General features: G+C 45.5%; 1 protein-coding gene and 1 long non-coding RNA gene across 4 annotated transcripts in view; one reads left to right on the top strand and one right to left on the bottom strand.

The window, feature by feature from the left end:
- Positions 1-20,847, top strand: part of ELMO2 (engulfment and cell motility 2) — a 41,057-nt gene that overhangs the window by 16,505 nt on the left and 3,705 nt on the right. The window contains exons 6-19 of one of the 2 annotated variants that reach the window (XM_033186615.1): positions 1,666-1,848; positions 3,458-3,557; positions 4,622-4,773; positions 7,372-7,450; positions 10,470-10,520; positions 14,977-15,099; positions 15,397-15,531; positions 16,128-16,232; positions 16,325-16,433; positions 17,227-17,363; positions 18,822-18,985; positions 19,100-19,212; positions 19,332-19,439; positions 20,254-20,336. In XM_033186615.1, coding sequence (XP_033042506.1) covers positions 1,666-1,848; positions 3,458-3,557; positions 4,622-4,773; positions 7,372-7,450; positions 10,470-10,520; positions 14,977-15,099; positions 15,397-15,531; positions 16,128-16,232; positions 16,325-16,433; positions 17,227-17,363; positions 18,822-18,985; positions 19,100-19,212; positions 19,332-19,439; positions 20,254-20,336 — 1,642 coding nt within the window. The remainder of the gene's footprint in view (positions 1-1,665; positions 1,849-3,457; positions 3,558-4,621; positions 4,774-7,371; positions 7,451-10,469; positions 10,521-14,976; positions 15,100-15,396; positions 15,532-16,127; positions 16,233-16,324; positions 16,434-17,226; positions 17,364-18,821; positions 18,986-19,099; positions 19,213-19,331; positions 19,440-20,253; positions 20,337-20,847) is intronic. The other variant, XM_033186616.1, reaches the window with a different exon arrangement.
- On the bottom strand, positions 4,768-19,419 carry LOC117068866. 2 transcript variants are annotated; one of them, XR_004431262.1, is made up of 4 exons: positions 19,307-19,419; positions 15,895-16,005; positions 9,976-10,248; positions 4,768-5,419 (listed from the first exon to the last, which is right to left on the bottom strand). It is a non-coding gene; the product is annotated as an uncharacterized LOC117068866 (long non-coding RNA). The 2 variants fall into 2 exon arrangements; XR_004431261.1 differs by having other exon boundaries at positions 15,895-16,492; positions 19,307-19,397.

The raw sequence follows: 20,847 nt of genomic DNA, 5'->3' as shown, positions 1-20,847 counted from the left end.
TTAGCCGCAGCTTGCAGAAAAGGAGGCGGGCATCCTGCTAGGAAAAGTTCGTGTGCTAGGAGGAGGTTTTGTTTTCACCAGACTGCATTTTCAAAAAACGATTGGGAAATTGTTTCTGGCTCCTTGATGTTCTTAAAGTTTCCCCAGAACTATCACTTTGAGGAACAATCATATGGATTTTGAGATAAAGTTTTAAAAAAATTGTCAAGCTTTTCACATTTTCAGATTAAAAGGGACCTTAGAGGACATCAGATTAAATTCTTCACCCAATGCAAGAATCCCTTCTACAGCGTCTTTGACAGATTCTCCTTGATTGCTTCTGGTGACAGGGAGCTTAATACCTCAAGAGAAACCTCTTCTGCTGTCTAACAGTTTTATAAATTTCATTTTATTTTATTTATTTATTTATTTTTTGAGATGGAGTCTTGCTCTGTTGCCCAGGCTGGAGTACCGTGGCACGATCTCGGCTCACTGCAGCCTCTGCCTTCGGGTTCAAGCAATTCTCCTGCCTCAGCCTCCTGAGTAGCTGGGATTACAGGCGCATGCCACCATGCCCAGCTAATTTTTGTATTTTTAGTAGAGACAGGGTTTCACCATGTTGGTAAGGTTGGTCTCAAACTCCTGACCTGTGATCTGCCCGCCTCGGCCTCCCAAAGTACTGGGATTACAGGTTTAAGCCACCGTGCCTGGCCAATTTTATTTTATTTTTCATTTATTTTATTTTTATTTTATTTTTTTTGAGACAGAGTCTCCCTCTGTCTCCTAGGCTGGAGTGCAGTGGCACGATCTCAGCTCACTGCAAGCTCCACCTCCCAGGTTCATGCCATTCTCCTGCCTCAGCCTCTCAAGTGGCTGGGACTACAGGCACCCGCCACCACGCCCAGCTAATTTTTTTGTATTTTTAGTAGAGATGGGGTTTCACAGTGTTAGCCAGGATAGTCTCGATCTCCTGACCTCATGATCCGCCTGCCTCGGCCTCCCAAAGTGCTGGGATTACAGGCGTGAGCCACCGCGCCCGGCCTATTTTTTATTTTTGAGAGAGAGTCTTGCTTTGTTACCTAGGCTGCAGTGCAGTGGCGCAGTCCTAGCTCACTGCAACCTTGAACTCCTGGGCTCAAGCAGTCTTCCCATCTCAGCCTCCTGAGTAGCTAGGACTACAGGTGTGCACCACCACACCTGGCTCATTTAAAAAATTTTTTTGTGGAGACAGGGTGTCACTCTGTTGCCCAGGTTGGTGTCTAATTCCTGGCCTCAAGCAATCCTGCCTTGACCTTTCAGAGTCATGGGATTACAGGCATGAGCCACTGCACCCAGCCAGCCAGCTTTAGTTAATAGAAAACCTTCTATTAAACCAATATCTGTTTCTCTGTGATTTACCATCGTTAGTGGGCCTCCCAGATGTCTCTGGTCTTCCCTTGGTAGGAATTTTTTAAATCCACAGACCAAAGTGGTACAGAAAAGATACAGATAACTATAGATTGGTTTTGGCATACTAATAACTCCCTGATTGATCCCACAAACATTTATTTAGCAACTCCTAAGCAGTGTGAGAAAACTAGTTCTGCCTCAGGTTTGGATGTCCACAGAAGGGCCTCTGTGAGCTATCCACAGAGTAGTAACCTTCTCCAAGGAGCAGATGGCACATATGTTGTCCCTGGCCTCCTAGTCCCGGGCTGCACGCCAGCTGATGGAGAGGACCCAGTCATCCAACATGGAGACCCGGCTGGATGCCATGAAGGAGCTGGCCAAGCTCTCTGCCGATGTGACTTTCGCTACTGAGTTCATCAACATGGATGGCATCATTGTGCTGACAAGGCTCGTGGAAAGTGGAACCAAGCTCTTGTCCCAGTGAGTATGACTAAGGTCTCGTTCCAAGGACTTTGATAATTTACTACATCCCACAGGGCATCCTAGTCTCATTTCCCTTGAGTCAAATAAGGAGTTTATTGAATATCACCTGCATACAGAGCAGTGTGCCAAGCACTAGAGTCTATACCGAGAAGAGAATTCCATATTGTGGTTCTAAATCGTGTAGTGTATTTGGGCTCTCACAAATAATAGTACAAATCAGGACTGTGCCAAGTGAGCAGTAAAAATAGGGGCTAGAGAAGTCAGGAGGAGAGCGGTGAGGTCGTGACAGACCTGTCAATTGCTGGAAATGATTGGTCCGATGAGGGTTAGCGAGCAGATGCTCCAGTATCTCCCAGGTATCTGTTTGTAATCATCCCCTGCTCTTCCCTCTCCAGTCACCTCCCATCCCATACACACACACACACACACACACAACACACACACAGACACACACAGAGGCCTTCCTTTGTGTTTACCACAGGTTTCAACCTACCCATTCACCATCACCCTGCCACACTTTTGCACAGGGAGGAGGAGACCAGAACTTTGTGATACCCACAAGCATCTTCATCATACCCCAGAGTTGACGTGCATGTGGTGGGCAGCTGTGCCTTATGAGCAGCAGTCAGTAAACTGGTGCTTGGAGCCTAACCTGCCGAAGAAGGAATCAGAAATCTTCTCAGCCCATAGATCAACTATTGAAATTTTCAGCCAAATCAAGTAACTAATCAGAGATACTTGTTTTACATATTGGATCTTCCAGGTGTACTGAAGTCCTGAAGCCTTCAGCTGCCATCAGCACTGACATAGTTCTACAGTCTCCCGAGAGTACAGGGTTAGACTGGCTTTAGTTTCCCTCTCTTTAGCCTGAGGATAATACCTTGCAGTATTATTGTGAGAAGTATTGTTAATGAGAATGTGTCTGAACATGCTTTGTAAATAGGAATATCATCTGTTAATTCTAGAGCACCGTACAGATATATAAAGGATTAATGTATAAGGAGAAGAGAAAACATTTTAATCCTTATTCTCTACCAGCACTAGAATAAGAGCTTTGCATATATCATCATCTTGCCCTCTCTACAACCCTGTGAGGTTAACGCTGTGAGACTAATCTGATTTTACAGAGGAAGAAATTGAATTTTGAAAAGATAAAGTTTGCTTGGTTAGTAAGGTGGAAAGGAACTGAACTCATCTCTTGCACTCTACTGCCTCTTGGCCCAAAGGTTAACATGGCATGTACGCTTCCTTAGGTTCCCCCGACAGGTGTTGGAGTTTGACAAAGGTCCAATGTCTTCTTTGGTCTTGGGAAATAGATAAGGGATTCTGTGTCCCTGGGATGAAGCATATGGAGATGGAAGATCTAATTACCCAGCAGCATTTTTTTTCTTTCTTTTTTTTTTTTTTTTTTTGCAGCAATAGATACCTGGGCTGAATCTGCTCTGCATCTGGCTAGGTGTGCACACAGGCACTCACAGTTACAGTTGCATCGACTGATTTCCCATGGGGTGTTCACATTAAAAGTCATCTTTTTTGTGGCTGCCCTCACACCTGTGTTTCCCGATCTGAATCCTTGTCTATTTTGTGTGTGTTGCACGTGTCTCAGCTACAGTGAAATGCTGGCATTCACCCTGACTGCCTTCCTAGAGCTCATGGATCATGGCATTGTCTCCTGGGACATGGTTTCAATCACCTTTATTAAGCAGGTGAGGCCTCCAACATTCTGTCTTTCTTTCCTCCCTCAGCTGCCAGTTCACAGGGCTTAAGGGGAGATACAGGCAATATCGCCATTCTGGTGAGATCAGCTTTATATTCCCTGGGGCCAGATTTTTCATCCTCAAGCTCTGGTCTTCTGTGGCTTCTGAAAGATTTGCATTTTGTTATACTCTCAGGGCCTGCACTGAGATGGAACTGAACTGTCAGAACTAAATATGATCAGAGTAGAATTAGATCGTCAGTGAGACTGGGGATAAAGCCAGCCAGTCAACCAGTACTAGCCCTGAGTCTTTTGACCGACTTCCTGAGCTCTCTCTTCTCTTTGTATTAAAAAAAAAAAAAAAAAAAGTACATTTCATTTGTAATTCTGCCTTCTATTTACAAATCTGCAAGGTAGCCTGTTTGGATTGTCAGACTAAGCTCAGTGGGTAAGGGGTGACTTCTGGTTTTACCCTCGTTTCTTTTACACAAAGGAGCAGTGTCAATTCAGAAAACTGAACTAAAACCAATGAATAATATTCTATCTGCTGCCCTAGAACTTCACCTATCACTGGCTTAGGACATTGGGACTCCCCAACACTGGACACAAGTGAAATGACCACGTGTCAAGGATATTATAATGAGGACTGAGAAGAAGGATTAGAGGAAAAGGCTTCAAGGTCCTTTCTACCTCTCAGAAGTCTAAGTGTGTTTAGGGAAAATGTGTGTCAGTGGAGGTACATGGAAATAAAATGAGATCCCAGTATCAGTAAAATTCTCTGCTTTTGTATACCACTTTCTCAAGCTGGAACCTTTATTTTGATAAAAATAATTAAGCTTTTAGATTCTGAAGAATCATGATTAAGTGGATACTATAATCTGAGATTAAGGTATCCATGCCAAGGGAATCCCTGGCACATTGGCCAGGGTAGCGATAAACCAGATACCACTATCCACCTAGCAACAGCTGCCCAAATGTGAAGCAGAGAGAGCTTTAAGGCCTAGCATCAGATGCTTATCTTCTATCTTTCTTGGGCCCTGAGCTTCTCAGTTGATGTACCATCTCTGGGTCTAGATTGCAGGGTATGTGAGCCAGCCCATGGTGGATGTGTCAATCCTTCAGAGGTCCCTGGCCATTCTGGAGAGCATGGTCTTGAACAGCCAGAGTCTGTACCAGAAGATAGCCGAGGAAATCACCGTGGGACAGCTCATCTCACACCTCCAGGTGTGAGTAAAAGACCCTACACCTCCCTCCCTTCACTTGTATGTCTTCTTCTCTCCTCTTATTTTAAGTCTTCCAATCCTACTCTGCTTTGCTTATATTCCAAGCTGCTGGTTGGCTTCTACATTCATTCGTCACCTCTTCCACACTCCTGCCAGAATTTCTCCCATCATTCAGACCTGATCATGTCATGCTCCTGCCTAACATCCTCTGTAACTCTCTGCCCCTTAGGTTAAAATGAAGATTTTCCCAGTCTTCCCATACTACCCTGGTACCAGGCAAAATTAGATGCTTTCTCCCACATGGGCCCAACAGTCTCTGTTTGTACCTATGATAATTGTATAAAATACTGGATTTTTATTATCTGTTGCCCATTTTGAACATAGAGCCCCCTGGAAACAGACCAATCATTGTATCCCCTGTTTTGATTTAAGTAGAGGCTCAATTAGTACTTGTTGAATGAATGCTCACTGAACTGATGATGCGCTGTGGGTGATTTGTAAGAAGTATCACACAGGGCGTGAGTTTGGAATATCAGTTCAAATCCAGGCTCTTGTGCCTACTAGGTCACTGCCATCAGCAAGTAACCTAGTCTCTTCTGGCCTCAGTTTCTTCATCTCTAGAATAGGTTAATCATCTTCACCTCTCACCCTGTGAAGATCAAAGGAGATTTTTAAAAGGTCCAGCATAGTGGCCAGTATGGGTTAGGTATTCAGTAAATTCAGGGACTTTTTTCCTTTGTTTGTTAAGACTCTTATCACATCCTAAAACATTTTACCAGGTAATGAGACTATATGACAAATGAACCCATTGGAGTAATGTTTCTCCCATCTCTGTTGTTTTTACTTCACTTCCAACCAACCTACACCATGTAAGGAAGCTGGACTTTGCAAAACAGCGGTGGCACTCCTGTTGATTCTCTTCTGACTGTTGCTCACTTCTGTCTTTTTGGACATTGTCAGAATGTTGCCAGAATCCCCCACCAGTTCAAGGGGAAGTCATAGCTCCCAGATTTGGGAGTTTATATTGGCCCTGTCTTCACTCAGCTATGCTCCCAACTTGTTTCTCCCGACTAATCCAAGTAAACAGAAAGCACAATTATTTCTTTGCAACTCTGATTTCTCCTTGTCACTTTAAAGGAATTTTCAGCCTCCGCTTTCTTTGCTTTTCTTTTTTGAGACAGGCTCTCACTCTGTCGCCCAGGCTGGAGCACAGTGGCATGATCATAACTCACTGCAGGCTCAGGCGATCCTCCCCATCTCAGCGTCCCAAGTAGCTGGAATCACAGGCACACTCCACCACACCTGGCTAGTTTTTTTTTTTTTTTTTCATTTTTGTAGAGACAAGGTCTTGCCGTGTTGTCCAGACTGGTCTCAAACTGTTGGGCTCAAGCAGTCCTCCCACCCCAGCTTCCTGAGTAGCTGGGGACTACAGGTGTGAGCCACCATGCCTGGTCTAGCCTCAGCTTTCATACCCAGTGAGCCACCAAGGTTGATTAAGGTGAGAGGGACATTATAAACTCCAGATAGAGAATTCTGATCTTCCTGTAACCTCACATCTACCTCGCTGTTTCTTTTTGTCTCTGAATTCAAGTGGCCCCAGTTGCCTCCCGAGGGATGATGGGGAACATGGCATCTCATAGGGGCCAATCATGAATACTTTCAGCCCACAGCAGTCACCAGAACTTATATTTCGGCTGAGGAACACTTAGTGCCCTCTGTTAGACTCCCTGGGTACCATGTGACCCAACCAGGAAGCCTGTCAGACCCTCTGGAAAGACAGCCACAGAATGCACCCAAGACATGGCAGGTGGAAATGTCAAGTACCAGGATTGTAAGATTCCAGAGAATGATTGTAGTTATTTTGTTTGTTCATAATAAAATAAGTTTATAGTCAAAGACTTTAAAAATACAGAAAAACCCAAAAAGTAAATTCTTTGCCCATTATCTCACCTCCAGACATACCCACTGTTAAACATTAAATTGAATGTCCCTTCAGTATTTTTATGCATATTTTTAACAAAATCGGGATCTCATTATATATACTATGTGGACCTTGATTTTTTTTAGCTGAATAATATATCTTGAACATTTCTCCATGTCAAAGATTTTTCTGAAAGGGTAATTCTAAGTCTTTTTTGCAACCTAGACACCTTTGAAAATCTGGTAACAAGTATGTACTCTCACCAGTTTGGAAAAAATACCACTTAGTTAGCAAACTACATAGAACAATTTCTGTATCATTCCTGGGGTTCACAAACACTCTAAGCCTATCCCTGAATCCCAGGTTGAGAATCTTGACCCTAAAACATGACTTTTAATAACTACTTAAGATTCTCATATGTATAAACAGTTAGCTAATGTGATCATTTGGATTACTTCCCATTGTTTTTTAAGTAGTACTTTAATGAAACACCTTATCAGTAAATCTTGCACAGCTCTCTGATTACTGTCCTAGGATAAATTCCTATTAGTGAAATTGCTGGGTCAAGAGCATGGTCACTTTGCTTATAATCTATGAGTGATTGTTTTAAACCATCTCTAAGCATCATCTTGCTGTTCAGTCTTCTAATCTCCCTCTGCCTTCTTTCTCCATTGACACAGCTCCAATCAGGAGATTCAGACCTACGCCATTGCACTGATCAATGCACTTTTTCTGAAGGCTCCTGAGGACAAGAGACAGGTCTGTGGCTGCCTTTTCATATATTTCATCTGGGCTTTTCTGAGAGAATTCTCACCCCATATACTCCTTGCTGTGCAGAAAGCACAAATCCAGCCATTTTCCTAAGAGTCCTTCTTCCTAGCCATCTGGTCTGGAGCCCAGCAGGGTGGCTTTGCTAAGGAAGACCCAGGGAAGAACTATGAGGGGAAACCAACTGGGTCTTAAATGAGAGCAGGGCCCTTCAAACTTTTTCCTCTAAAGGGCCAGAGAATAAATATGTTTGACTTTATGGGCCATATGGTCTATGTAATAGCTACTCAACCTTGCCATTGTAGCCAAAAGCAGCCTCAGCCAGTAGGTAAATGAATGGGTATGGCTGTCTTCCAATAAAATCTTATTTACAAAAACAGGCAACAAGCCTAATATGGCCATAGTTTGCCAACTCTTGGGTTACAGGATCAAGAATAAGGAAGAGGAGACCCTGTGGGTAAAGGGGTCCAATATGAATGGGACTTTGCACTAAGTTTTATGTTTAAAGGTTCTCTGGATGCAAATTCTAAACATCTTCCTTCCCCTGTTCATTGACTGACATTATGCAGATAGCTCTGCCTCTGTGAACCTTAGTTTCCTCACCTGTCACATGGGAGCAACAACATCTGCCTTGTTTACCTCACAAGGATGTCTGAGGAAAAACAAGATCCCTGTTTCACAAATGAGGAAACTAAGAATCAGCTGGGTGGTGGAACAAGCACTGACCTAAGAGTCGAGGGGCCTGGGACCAAGTATTCTCCCTGCTGCTGGCTGGGCAAGTGTTTGTAACTTCTTTGGGTCTCGGTTTCTCTTTCCGTAAAATGAAAGGGCCAGTTTAAATGATCTCTGACAGCCCTGCCAACACTAACATTCTAGATTTCACTGAGAAAAGCCCAAGTGGTGTTAAAAGTAAGACGTTTTCATTTTCTGACAATCTCATGGGCTCAGTAAGATGAAATCCAAGTGGGATCATGTATGTACCCAGCTCTTGGTAGATTCTAGAGGGAAGACCAGAAGCATCTGTGGTTCTGTCTGTCCTTGTCTTGGATGGCTTGGCTCTGTTAATCTGCCTTCCCGGTCCTTGTTTGAATGTAAGCTGAAAGCTCATTCTGTCTGCTTCTCTCTGTGCTTTTGCTTTCTGCCGGCAGGACAAGCACCTTAATCCTCTAGACCTGCCTGTCACTGTAAGTAGCACCGCCATGTGGAAAGGGCCCCGGCTCTTCCAGGTGGGGAAGTCAAAGCTAGGCAAGAAGCTCATAGTCTGATCTAGATGTTCAGGGCATGCCAAGACCCAGGGAAAGGTTGTGTGCCGTGAATCTCCTTTGTCAGGACACTTAGGGAAGTACTGCAGATTAGAGTCACAGAAAGGATTAAGGGGGTACCTGCCCCAGGGAGTGTGGCCCCAGCCTTCCTTTATAACTTGCCTTTGCATGGGTCTGTGGTTCAACTAGGGAAGACCAGACTTAGAAACAGCTTGCGACTTTGATCTAGACAATATCATGGATGCGTCATACCTTCTTTCTTGCTTTAGTGGAAGAGAAAAGGTATCCATGCCCTTTTTGGACTCTTACTAGACCGTAGGAATCTGAAAAGGTTTAGACAGTCGACAAAAGGGAATTTGGATGCTCATTTCTTCGTTATAGGGAGCTTTAGAGAGGTCAGCTTTGCAAGGAGATGAAAGGGAATAAATGCCTCCCCCTGACACCACAGAGAAGCTTTCGGTCTAAGACCTTTATATCCTAGCTGCAGACCACTGTCAATTACCCACTTTGTGAGTTGTCCACAGCAAGATTTAATCTCAGTCGACTTCCTATAGTTACCAAAGAAGTTCCTAGGCCACTGTCCTCCTCTGCTAGCCAGTATGTATTCAGTGAATGCAAAGTAAAATTTAATGTTCCTGGCAGCATCAGCCATTTGGAATATGGCTAGAAATCCAGAAGTGTGAGAGAGGGGCCTTTCAGCTCTGAGAAAAATGACACAGAGCTCACAGATACTACTCCATAGGAGAGATGTGACAGCTCCCTCAGGCCCACTAATTTAGGATTCTCTATAAAATTAAATGAAAGCAGCAGTTTAGAAAATGAAGTCATAGTAATTAACATTAGTAAGAAGTGATGGTAGACACTGGAAGGAGGAGACAAGAATTATGAAAAGCTGCCAGAAAAATTAAAGGCATTGTAATCTGGGACCATTTTGTTTATGGGAAAATAGCTTCACATCTCAATAGCTCCTCAGGGTATCACAGTATCACAAATACAATGCAGAATAATCACTGATGTTCTTTTTGATGAAGCTGACTCCTTAGCAGTGATTAAATTATCACTGTAGTCACTTCAGAAATAAAGATATATATATATATATATATATCTAAATGAATAAATAAAGCATGACTATCAAAATCTGGATCAAATCTGGATCAAATGTTATAAAAAAGGTGAGCCTGTTATAAAAAATTACCCAAAACACTGGACCTATTGTTCTCTAAGCCAGTTAGAACTGAATCCTAGACTACTTACTGTTGTAGAGTGTCCAGGCCCCAGCCGTCTGCTGTAGGGTGGGAGGGGGTTGCTGGACCAAAACTCTTCCAAAGTTTGGAGTCAGTGCTTCACTAGAGTTCCTTCTAGCCTTAGCGGTGGGGTCTGCCTGGCACGATGCATGTGGCTTGGAAACCATCACGCTGCTGTGTGTCCACGTGCAATGTCCTTGTGACACAAGTGTCTCATCTTCAAGCAGTCCACATCTCTCTTTGAAGACAGTGCAGTTGATTGTGCCAATTAGAAAGGGAAATCCTATTTGAATTAATTTGCACTCACAGAAATAGGGAATGTTTCAGAGTGTGAAATACATTTGATGGTGAGTGGATTTTCGTTCATTCACCCACTTTTCATTTGGGAGGAAAAAAATTTAAGAAAGCCAAAAAGGCTCAGAATTATGACATCACCTTCCTCTCGAAGTAGTCACAGGTGTGTGCCTGCCACCCTGCCTTATATTTGCTTATTTTCCTTCATAGGATATGGCCAATGCATTTGCACAGAAGCATCTCCGGTCTATAATCCTGAATGTGAGTTCCTGGAACACGGTGTATTTTGCTACTATTTTGTTACTATTAATTGCAATTATTACTGTTACTGTTATTATATTATTATTGAAATTATTAATGAGTGAGGAGGACACACAGAGGAACCTTATCAATAAGAAATACCTCTCGAACCGAAGAGCTTTTTCCTGTGATCCTCTGTGAGCAGAGTTGGCTCTAGGCGGCCATCTCACCAGCAATTGCAGTGACTCCAGAGAGGGACCAAGGCCAGCTCTACTGTTTGTTGCCCTGCAACTCCAGAATTTTTATCCAGAGGGAATATGTTAAAATAGGCACAAACAGGGAAAATAACTCATCCAGCTGACACTGATTAAAAACCTGAATTGTGTAGGGCACTGACAGGACTAAGTAAACAAGTGTATTTGCTCTCAAAGACCTTCTGGCCCGGTAGGAAAGACTAGTGATCATAGTGCGGTGTGATCCCGGTCTGAGGTCTAGGAAAGGATGGAGGAGGAGCAGTGAGTTCTGCCTTGAAGAAGAGTGTTTCCGGAAACTTTTAGAGGAATGTCTTCAGGTGAGCGTTGGAGGATGAGTAGGCAGACCGGGAATAACAGGAATTTCAGCCAGAGGGTAGCCAGAACCCAGAAGGAGTGTGTGATTAGGCACACAGCAAGGAGCAAGTGGGTGAGGAGGCCAGAGAGGTAGCAAGGACCAGATCAGGAAAGGTTAGTCTCATTCCTAAGGACAGCTGAGGGCATTTAATTAGGCTGGTGAAATAACCAGACCAGATTTGCATTTTAGAAAGAGCACATGAAAGACTTGTATTTGCTAAGGGGTGCCTGAGGGAGGAGAGCAGAGCAGGAGTTGGCAGGGGGATCTGGAAAGAAGTGTAAATCCCTGTTACCACCTGTCGGGTGGAGTAGGGCCGATGTTGGGAGGTGAGGCCGGTGGGAGTGGAGGAGGAGAGCCAAGGATCTGAATTAAAAGGAGGCAACTTTGGCCAGGTGCGGTGGCTCACACCTGTAATCCCAGCACTTTGGGAGGCCGAGGCAGGTGGATTGCCTGAGGTCAGGAGTTCAAGACCAGCCTGACCAACATGGTGAAACCTCATCTCTACTAAAAATACAAAAATTAGCTGGGCATGGTGGCAGGTGCCTGTAATCCCAGCTACTCAGGAGGCTAAGGCAGGAGAATCGCTTGAACCCGGGAGATGGAGGTTGCAGTGAGCCGAGACGGGGCCCTTGTGCTCTAGCCTGGGCAACAAGAGCGAAACTCCATCTCAAAAAACAAGTAGGCAACTTTATCAATTGTCAGAAACAAGGGAAACCTGGGAGACCACAGTGAAGGGAATAAAATGAAACATTAGAAGTCAAGTGTAAGACTTAAGTTAAACATGGACTTTGGAGTCTGCCATTTTCCAATCTTTGATCTTGAGCATTTCACGTAACTTCTCTGGACTTCAGTTTGCTCATCTGGATATGAGGACTAAGTGAGGTAATGTACATACCATGCCTAGCAGGGTGTCTGGCACTCAGTAAGCACTCTGCTCATATTGGCAGAACAGGATGCAGAGGTGATAGGATTGAAGAAGTAAGCTCTGAGCACTTGTGAAGCTGAGCAGTCAGCTGCTCTAAACATGCAGAGTCTGCCAGACTTCACCTTGCAGAACCAGCTTCTCCCTGCTGGCTGCTTCCCTGGTCACACCCAGCTACCAACCTGGCAGGAGGGGCCCCAAGCCCACAGGAGTACACAGGTTCCCACACATTCCTGTCTACACTCCTCAGCAGCTGTCCTGGTCACCCTCTTCTGCATGTGTGGGGATGAGAGTGCCCTTCTGAGGGAAATTTAATTATATTTGAGACTTACTATTTAATCGTGTTAGAAGTTCATTTCTGGACAAACCCTGTGAACAAGTAAAGATTTCACTATAGAAGGCAGTTCAGCATCAGGACTCAGGACTTAAGTGGCCTGGCAGGAAAAGGCTAATGTGTGGTCTAATGCATGGTCACTGCAGTCCAGAGACTTCATTGAGTAAAGCCAGAGAACTAAGACACTGAGATACTTGACAGTCAAGTGAGACTTCAGGTAAAACCTCAAACTGTCACTCATCAGACTGGAGCTGTACTTCTTTAAGCCATTGGTGTTAGGATAATTAATTACCTTCCTGCTCTGATGTTTCTTAAGTTTGAGAAAGAGGATTAAAGAGAATGAAAATCAGAATCACATTAACTTCCACCTCTATTCAAAGCTCTTTTATAAATTAGGGAGAAAAGTGAAGAGAGAGGAATAGGATAGACAGGGAGACAGAGGGAACAGCAGAGAAGAAAAGCCTCAGAGTGAGGCAAAGGAAGAGGTGTGGAGGGGAAAAGAAGTGGCGATGGCAGTGAAGAACCCCTGGCCATAAAAGAAACTGGGGGGAGTGGGAAGGAAGGGAAGTTACGGGGCAGGGGGCACAGAGCAGAGAACAAGAGAGTGAGGCTGGGGAGATGAAAGAAACAATGAGACTTAGCTAAGAAGAGCGATCTCGCGCTTAAGAGACAGAGGGCGTGCCTGTGACAGGGCGGGAGCTAGAGGACTGGACATGGTCACTGATTCACAGGGAGGGAGGGATGCAGGCAGAGGCCTAACTCCAGCATGTTAGCACATGCTATGGAAGTGCTGTCCGCAGTGGTGGCCACTAGTCATGTGTGGTACTTTAAATAAGTCTGTTGTGACTGAGGACCTAATTTGTAATTTTAATTTCATTTTAATTTAAATATCCATATGTGGCTCATGGCTGCTGTATTAGGAAGTGCAGATCTAGAGAAACAGCTAGAAAAAGGAGAGACTACTGGAGTCACAGTAGGGGAAGAGGTCTAGAGCAGGACCATCCAGTGGACATAGAACCCAAACCATGCACATGATTTTAAACGTTTTAGTAGCAGCATGAAAAAGGAATAGGGAAATTCAGTTCAATAATATATTTTATTGAACCCATGCTATCCAAAACGTTACCATTTCAACAAGTAATAAATGTGAAATATTACTAATAAGACATTTTTTTCCTACTAAGGCTTCAAGATCTGGTATGCATTTATACTCATAGCACCTCTCAATTTGGCCTAACCACATTTCATGGGCCTGGTGGCTACCAAACTGGACCTCACAGGTCTAAAGAGATTGATCTAGAGTCAGAGCAAACTCTAGGGAGAGCTGATCCAAAGTTAGAGGGAGCTTTAAAAAGATACTGAGTCAGATACCTGCCTAAAGTCAGAGCGCTCCAGAACATTGCTATTCAGTAGAACTCTGTTAATGGAAGTGTTCCCTATCTGAATCGCTGTAGCCGCAGCCACGGTGACTACTGAGCACTTAAAATGTGGCTGGTGCAACTAAGGAGCCACTTTTTCAACTTAAATTTGTTTTAACTGATTTAAATGCAAATAGCTGCATATGGCTAGTGGCTGCTATACTGGACGGCACAGCCCTAAAGACAGGGCTACCGAGTAGGGAAATTGAAGGACATAGTGGTGGTACATGTGGGAAATGGGGGAGAGTCTCATTTGGGCAAGAAAGAACCAAGAGGGACAGGATTCAGGATGGTGGGTGAGACAGGGGGAGTGAGAAATACAAGGGAGCAAGAAGGGAAGCACGATATTGTGGGAGTGAGAACAGGATGGTGAGAGACAGGAACATAATCAAGGGTTGATCAGCTAGGACAGACAGAGGGAGACACAGCATGCGAAAGACAGAGACAGAACGTGAGACAGGACCAGGGGACCTAAAGTGGGGGGTGGGCATCAGAGGGACAAAGGAGGAGGTGATGAACCCTTAGGGGAACGTGGGGGCACAGAGACAGTGGGGAGGGGAGAGTCAGGAGGGAGAGGGACATGGTGTGGGCGGCACAGGGAGCAGGGACAGAGTGATAGGAGAGAGGAGAGGACAAGCGAGACGAAGGAAGGAAGGAAGGAGAGAGGGCTGTGGGAGGGAGCTGGTGGGAGAGTGAACTGTTCCTCCTTTGTGTAGCTATCTCAGTATCATTGAAAGAAAGTGGCCTTTCCCAAAGCCTCTCTGCTTGGTGAAGCCATCCAAAGCATTTTATTTTTCTAAGGGAAAAACAACTCTGCCACCATGCACACCATCTATTGTTTTGCTTTTAGTAGGCCTGTGAAGTGCCTGATTGGAGAAGGTCCAGCCGCCAATGTTCTGTATCATAGCCTCCCCCATTTCTGGTGTGGCTGGGTATAGCCCCTGCCTTCATTCTACTTCCCCTGCCCAGGGGAATGCAGAGGAAGGGATGGTGCCTTTCAGACCTGCAGTGAGTCATCTCTGCCTGAACCAAGCCCATTCATGCTCCCATCACCTTCTAGAATATGAAGTCCTCATGTGTCAGAGGAAAGTTCTGTTCCCTTCCCAGCATTCATTCCTTTTCCTTAGCATGGATGTGACCCTTCATTAAAAGAGATCAGTTCAGTCCCCTACTCCCTGCCTGTGCTTTTTCTAGCATGTGATCCGAGGGAACCGCCCCATCAAAACTGAGATGGCCCATCAGCTATATGTCCTTCAAGTCCTAACCTTTAACCTTCTGGAAGAGAGGATGATGACCAAGATGGACCCCAATGACCAGGTAGGTGCTAAGTGGGGCAGCTGTTTTCTCATGGCTGTGGTGCAGTCCAGCCTTAGTCTGTGTGCCAGGCACTGTGCTTGGTCTTTGTCTGCAGAAGTAGTTTGCATCTGCCCTAGAAAATCTAGCATGATCTGTACCATGAGCCAAGCCCATTTCTGTCCTGCTGTGGTAGAGGTGATGCCTCCTAAGGGACTGATTGGGGCCAGAGTTTGGCCCGGAAAAGCCTGACCCACTGTTTCTTTTCCTTGCTCCCTTGGTTAGCTGATTTACCTGCTGACTGTCTGTTTCGCCTCACAGGCTCAAAGAGACATCATATTTGAACTGAGGAGGATTGCATTTGACGCAGAGTCTGATCCTAGCAATGTCCCTGGGAGTGGGACAGAAAAACGCAAAGCCATGTACACCAAGGACTACAAAATGCTGGGATTTACTGTAAGAACCTCAGAACATAGATGGTGGTAGGCCCTCCCCCCTGATGGGAAGTCAATGGTGCCACCCAGCCAGAGCCCTGACAAGCAACCCCATGGTGACCCTGGACTAGATGACAGTTAGGAAGCTGGTGGGACTTTAATGTTTGCTTTGCTTTGTTGATGGTGAGTCTGTGAGTTTGTGTGCAAAGTTTGGCCCTATGAAACGAATCCATCTGTAGGGGGGTTGGGGTCAGCTAGAGTGGGTAGAGAGGGGACCTGTCCTCCTACCCAAACTGCTAGGTTCTTTGCAAAGCTAGTGTGAATATTTTGTGATAGAGTAAGGGCTTGAGGATGGAGTTAACTGGAAGAAGTATTTCTTGCATACCTACTCGGTGTGCAGCATCATGCGAAGTAGGTTCTAGGATGCATGATGAGGCGGCCACCATCCAGCAACCAAGAGATCACAGTTCAGTGGTGGTGATGGCTGTGAAAAGAGCTAGGACAGAGGTGGGTGCTAAATGGTAGCAGCATCAAGAGGAGAGGCGAGAGGGCATCCCCTCAGGTCCCTGCACACAGGGAGACTACTACATCTCAAATTGTGTGTCTTTATTTCTCTAGAACCACATCAATCCAGCCATGGACTTTACCCAGACTCCTCCTGGAATGCTGGCCTTGGACAACATGCTGTACTTGGCTAAAGTCCACCAGGACACCTACATCCGGGTAAAGGCAGGGGAGCTGGCCTCAGTCCTGGTGCTACATCTCCTGCCTTCCTCCCTCATCTCCCTAATCCTCCCTTTCCCTTCCCCTGACAGATTGTCTTGGAGAACAGCAGCCGGGAAGACAAACATGAATGCCCCTTTGGCCGCAGTGCCATTGAGCTCACCAAAATGCTCTGTGAAATCCTGCAGGTTGGGGAACTACGTAAGTCTCTACAGCTTCCTCTTCTGCAGTCATTCCTTGTCATCAAGAGCTCAGTGAGACTGGAAATTATTATAAACAGTTAAATGTCAGTGGGGCTGGGCATGGTGGTTCACACCTGTAATCTCAGCACTCTGGGAGGCTGAGGCAGGAGGATCACTTGAGCCCAGGAGTCCAAAACCAGCCTGGGCAACATAGTGAGACCCCCATCTCTAAAAAAAAAAAAAAAAAAAAAATCAAAAAATTAGCCAGCTGGTAGAGCATGCCTCTAGTCCCAACTACTTGGGAAACTGAGGCAGGAGGATCACTTGTGTCAGGAGGTCAAGGCTACAGTGAGCATAGTCGTGCTACTGCATTCCAGCCTGGGTGACAGAGTGAGACTCTATCTAAAAAAAAAAAAAAAAATGTCAGTGGGACTAGACAACCTTAGGTGGGTTTTTAATTTTGTTTTTTTGTTTTAAATCACTGCATCAGCTGATAATTCCATCTTATCCTTGTTTATGGGAATCATGGTTGTTGCTCTGTTTGAGCTGGCAATTTGAATCATATTCCAAAGCTACCCCAAGCCTGTAGGTAAGGGCTGGCTGAGTCTGTAACAGGGTAGAGGGAGGGCAAGAAAATGCACCCTGGAGAAGAAAGCTAAGGAAGTGAGAAACGCCCATCCCACACTCCCCATTAGCTGCGCTCCTTGGTGTGCTGTTGTTCCTCGGGACTTTGGTGTAAAGTTTCCGGACGTGAGCTCCCAGGCCCTTGTGGACAGAGGCTTCATCTTCTCCCTGTTTTTTCACTTCCACAGCAAATGAAGGACGCAACGACTACCACCCGATGTTCTTTACCCATGACCGAGCCTTTGAAGAGCTCTTTGGAATCTGCATCCAGCTGTTGAACAAGACCTGGAAGGAGATGAGGGCAACAGCAGAGGACTTCAACAAGGTCAGTGTCTCCAGGCTGCTCTGAGGCCCACGGGAGGAGACCATCACACGACAACCTCTGACAGCTGGCTGGCACCTGGAGAATCCCTGAGCTGGAAAAGCAGCTTGGTCTGCAGAGCTGAGTCATAAGACTGAGGCACTGGAGAGTTCAGCCCCATCTGCTTGTTGCTCCCTCTGTGATCTTGAGCTTGTCTTCCACTTGGTGCCTTAGGCCCTCATTTGTCCATTGAAGTTAGCACCTGTCCCTCCGGTCCTCCATAGAGGTCAGAAGGATAAGCACAGAAGACTCACTGTGGTTTATTGAGGCTTACTCTGCAGGCACTGCTGTAGTTTTGTGAACTGGGAATGTTAGCAGAGAGAAGAGTGGACACCCTGGGTACTTAATCGATTGTTATCCCTCGGTGCTTTCAGTTCCCACTCTATGCAGAGCACTGTTGAGCCAGGCCCTCAAAAGCTGATCATTTAGGGGTTGAGTGTTTTGAAGTTGATCATCTCATTATAAAAAATGTGGAAAGTATAAAGAATAAAAAATTACCTGTATTCACACCATCCAGTGACAAACATTTTTGTTTTCCTCTAGTCTTTTTTTTGCCTACGGGTTTTTCCTTCATTACTGAGATCATACGGCACATGCAGTGTGGTATCCTGTTGTTTTCTTTAACAGTTGTTTTAAGGGGACCAGTGCATTTTTTAAAATCACCACAGCGTGCCAGGCACTGTGTCTGCCTTTCATGTGGTGTTTCATATTCTTTTTTTTTTTTTTTCCAAGACCTAGTTTCACTCTTGTCACCCAGGCTGGAGTGCAGTGGCACTATCTCGGCTCACTGCAATCTCCACCTCCAAGGTTCAAGTGATCCTCCTACCTCAGCCTCCCGAGTAGCTGGGACTATAGGCGTGAGCCACCACACTTGGCTAATTTTTGTATTTTTAGTAGAGACGTGGTTTCAACATGTTGGCCAGGCTGGTCTCAAACTCCTGACCTCAGGTGATTTGCCTGCCTCTGCCTCCCAAAGTGCTGGGACTATAGGCATGAGCTACTGCAACCAGCTAGTATCTCATATTCTTTATGACAACACCTATCAGGAGATGTGTCTTCCTTTCTCTTGGTTTAGAGATGAGTAGATCACACCTGAGGATGTTAAGTGACTTGCTGAAGGGACAGAGTCAAGATGCGAACCCATTTCTTTCTGACTACAAAAATCCATGCTCATTTCCCCACACCATTGACCAATTGAAATATATGGGAAATAAAGCATCTATCGGTGTCAGTCATGTGACCTGAATAACCTTAGATGGTTATTCATTCTTAGATGAAGGTATACCTATTTCACCCAGCAGATGTCTGTAGTGCCTGCCCTGCTCAAGACCCTGGGGTAGGAAAGAGCCTTGGTGCTCCATAATAGGCCTGTCCATTTCTCAAGAATAATGGTGTGAGTTGGCTGGGTTCTTCTCCTCTTAGGTTATGCAGGTCGTCCGAGAGCAAATCACTCGAGCTTTGCCCTCCAAACCCAACTCTTTGGATCAGTTCAAGAGCAAACTGCGTAGCCTGAGTTACTCTGAGATTCTACGACTGCGCCAGTCTGAGAGGATGAGTCAGGATGACTTCCAGTCCCCACCAATTGTGTAAGCTCCATCTCAGGGGAGGCTGGCGGGGGAGGTGGCTGCCAGCTCTGCTTTCCTTCCAGAGCTCCACTGTCCCCATGACCTTCCGCTCACTCCAGTGTGTGTCTGCCCCAGGGAGCTGAGGGAGAAGATCCAGCCCGAGATCCTTGAGCTGATCAAGCAACAGCGCCTGAACCGGCTCTGTGAGGGCAGCAGCTTCCGAAAGATTGGGAACCGCCGAAGGCAAGGTGAGAGGAGACAGGGCAATCCTTGCTGCCAGAAAGAGCCTGCCTGGATGGCCCCTTTTGTGCCCAGGCCTTTCCCAGTACTGTCGTTGCTCACCTGTTTGGTTTCCCTTGTGTTCCAGAACGGTTCTGGTACTGCCGGTTGGCACTGAACCACAAGGTCCTTCACTATGGTGACTTGGATGACAACCCACAAGGGGAGGTGACATTCGAATCCCTGCAAGAGAAAAGTAGGTTCACTTCTCTGTTGATGCGTCATGGTCAGTGGACTTGTCAGGAGACAGGAGTTCTAGTACGGGCTGTTTCTAGCTGATCATCTGGGCTTGTACCTGTCACCTTTCTGGACCTGTTTCCTTATCTGTCAGCGATCGCCTCTACCTGGCCTACTCGGTGGGGTGGTTTGGAGAAATAATGAGTTCACAGGTGTGAATGTGTTGTGTAAAGAGTGGTACATGACTAAGTCAAAAGGCAGCAGTTAAGAGGAGAAGCTGTGAAGCCAGACTGCCCACATTCAAATCCTGGCTTTGCTCCTAATTAACTTGAATCATAATTAATTGCAAGTTAGTTCTCCCCTCTGCCTTGGTTTCTTCTCCTGTAAAGTGGGAATAATAGCCACACTTTCCTCCTAAGAGGATTGCATGAGTAATGTATGCAAAGCACTTAGAAGAGTGGTTGGCCGGTAGTCAGCATAACTGTTAGCAGCTGCCACTGCTGTTGGCGATGATAGCATCATCACTGCCATTACTGTGAAGCGGGGGAGAGGGGAGTCACCAAGGTCCCATTCCTTGGGGATATAAATCTAAGAACCCTGAAGTGACCCTCAATTAGCTTTGACACAGCCTCACTGGGCCATGGTCTACAAGAAGGAGGGAACGGTACAAGGCCACCCTCCCCACCACCCTCACTGAGCTCATACAGCAGCCCTTGGAGTTTGGGGCTGAGGCTTCCTGTGCATCTGCCCCAGTACCTCCATTCCAGTACTGATGCAGGCACTGACCAGCTTGCAACATGAACTTCCAGAGACTAATTCCCATCATTTATCAGTTCCTGTTGCAGACATTAAGGCCATTGTCACTGGGAAAGATTGTCCCCACATGAAAGAGAAAAGTGCTCTGAAACAGAACAAGGTGAGTGGAGAGGCCAGTTTGAGTAGCTAGCCCAATGATACTTGGAGAGTGCCATTGGTGATGTTTTTTTGCAGGTGCATTCTTACCGTCTTCCCCTCTGTATTCCTGAATGTTTTATTAAGAATTTTGAACATACACAAAAATAGATGGAACCTCTGTATATGCATCACCCAGGCTCAGCAACCATGGCCAATTCTGCCCATCCACTTGTTTCTCTCCTTTATCACTTTGAAGAAAGTCCCAAGTATCACACTGTTTCATCTGTAAATATTTAGTGTACATCATATAGTATATAACATTACCACCAGTCCATTAGCACACATAACAGGAAATGAAAGTAGTTATTTCAGATCAAATATTCCACTGATGTTAACTTTCTACCAATTGTCTTATAAATGTCGTAATTTCTCTACAGATATATAAATGTTTATATGCATACACACACACACACACACCCATCTTGTTTAAACCAGAATCTAAGACTGGTCTTTTAAGTTTCTTAATTCCTGAG

This window comes from Trachypithecus francoisi, unplaced genomic scaffold (assembly GCF_009764315.1).
Source record: "Trachypithecus francoisi isolate TF-2019V2 unplaced genomic scaffold, Tfra_2.0 Lachesis_group21, whole genome shotgun sequence".
In the NCBI taxonomy this organism is placed as follows: domain Eukaryota; kingdom Metazoa; phylum Chordata; class Mammalia; order Primates; family Cercopithecidae; genus Trachypithecus; species Trachypithecus francoisi.
Note: the sequence above shows the minus strand (reverse complement) of the source record. Positions and strands in the feature narration are given on the sequence as shown.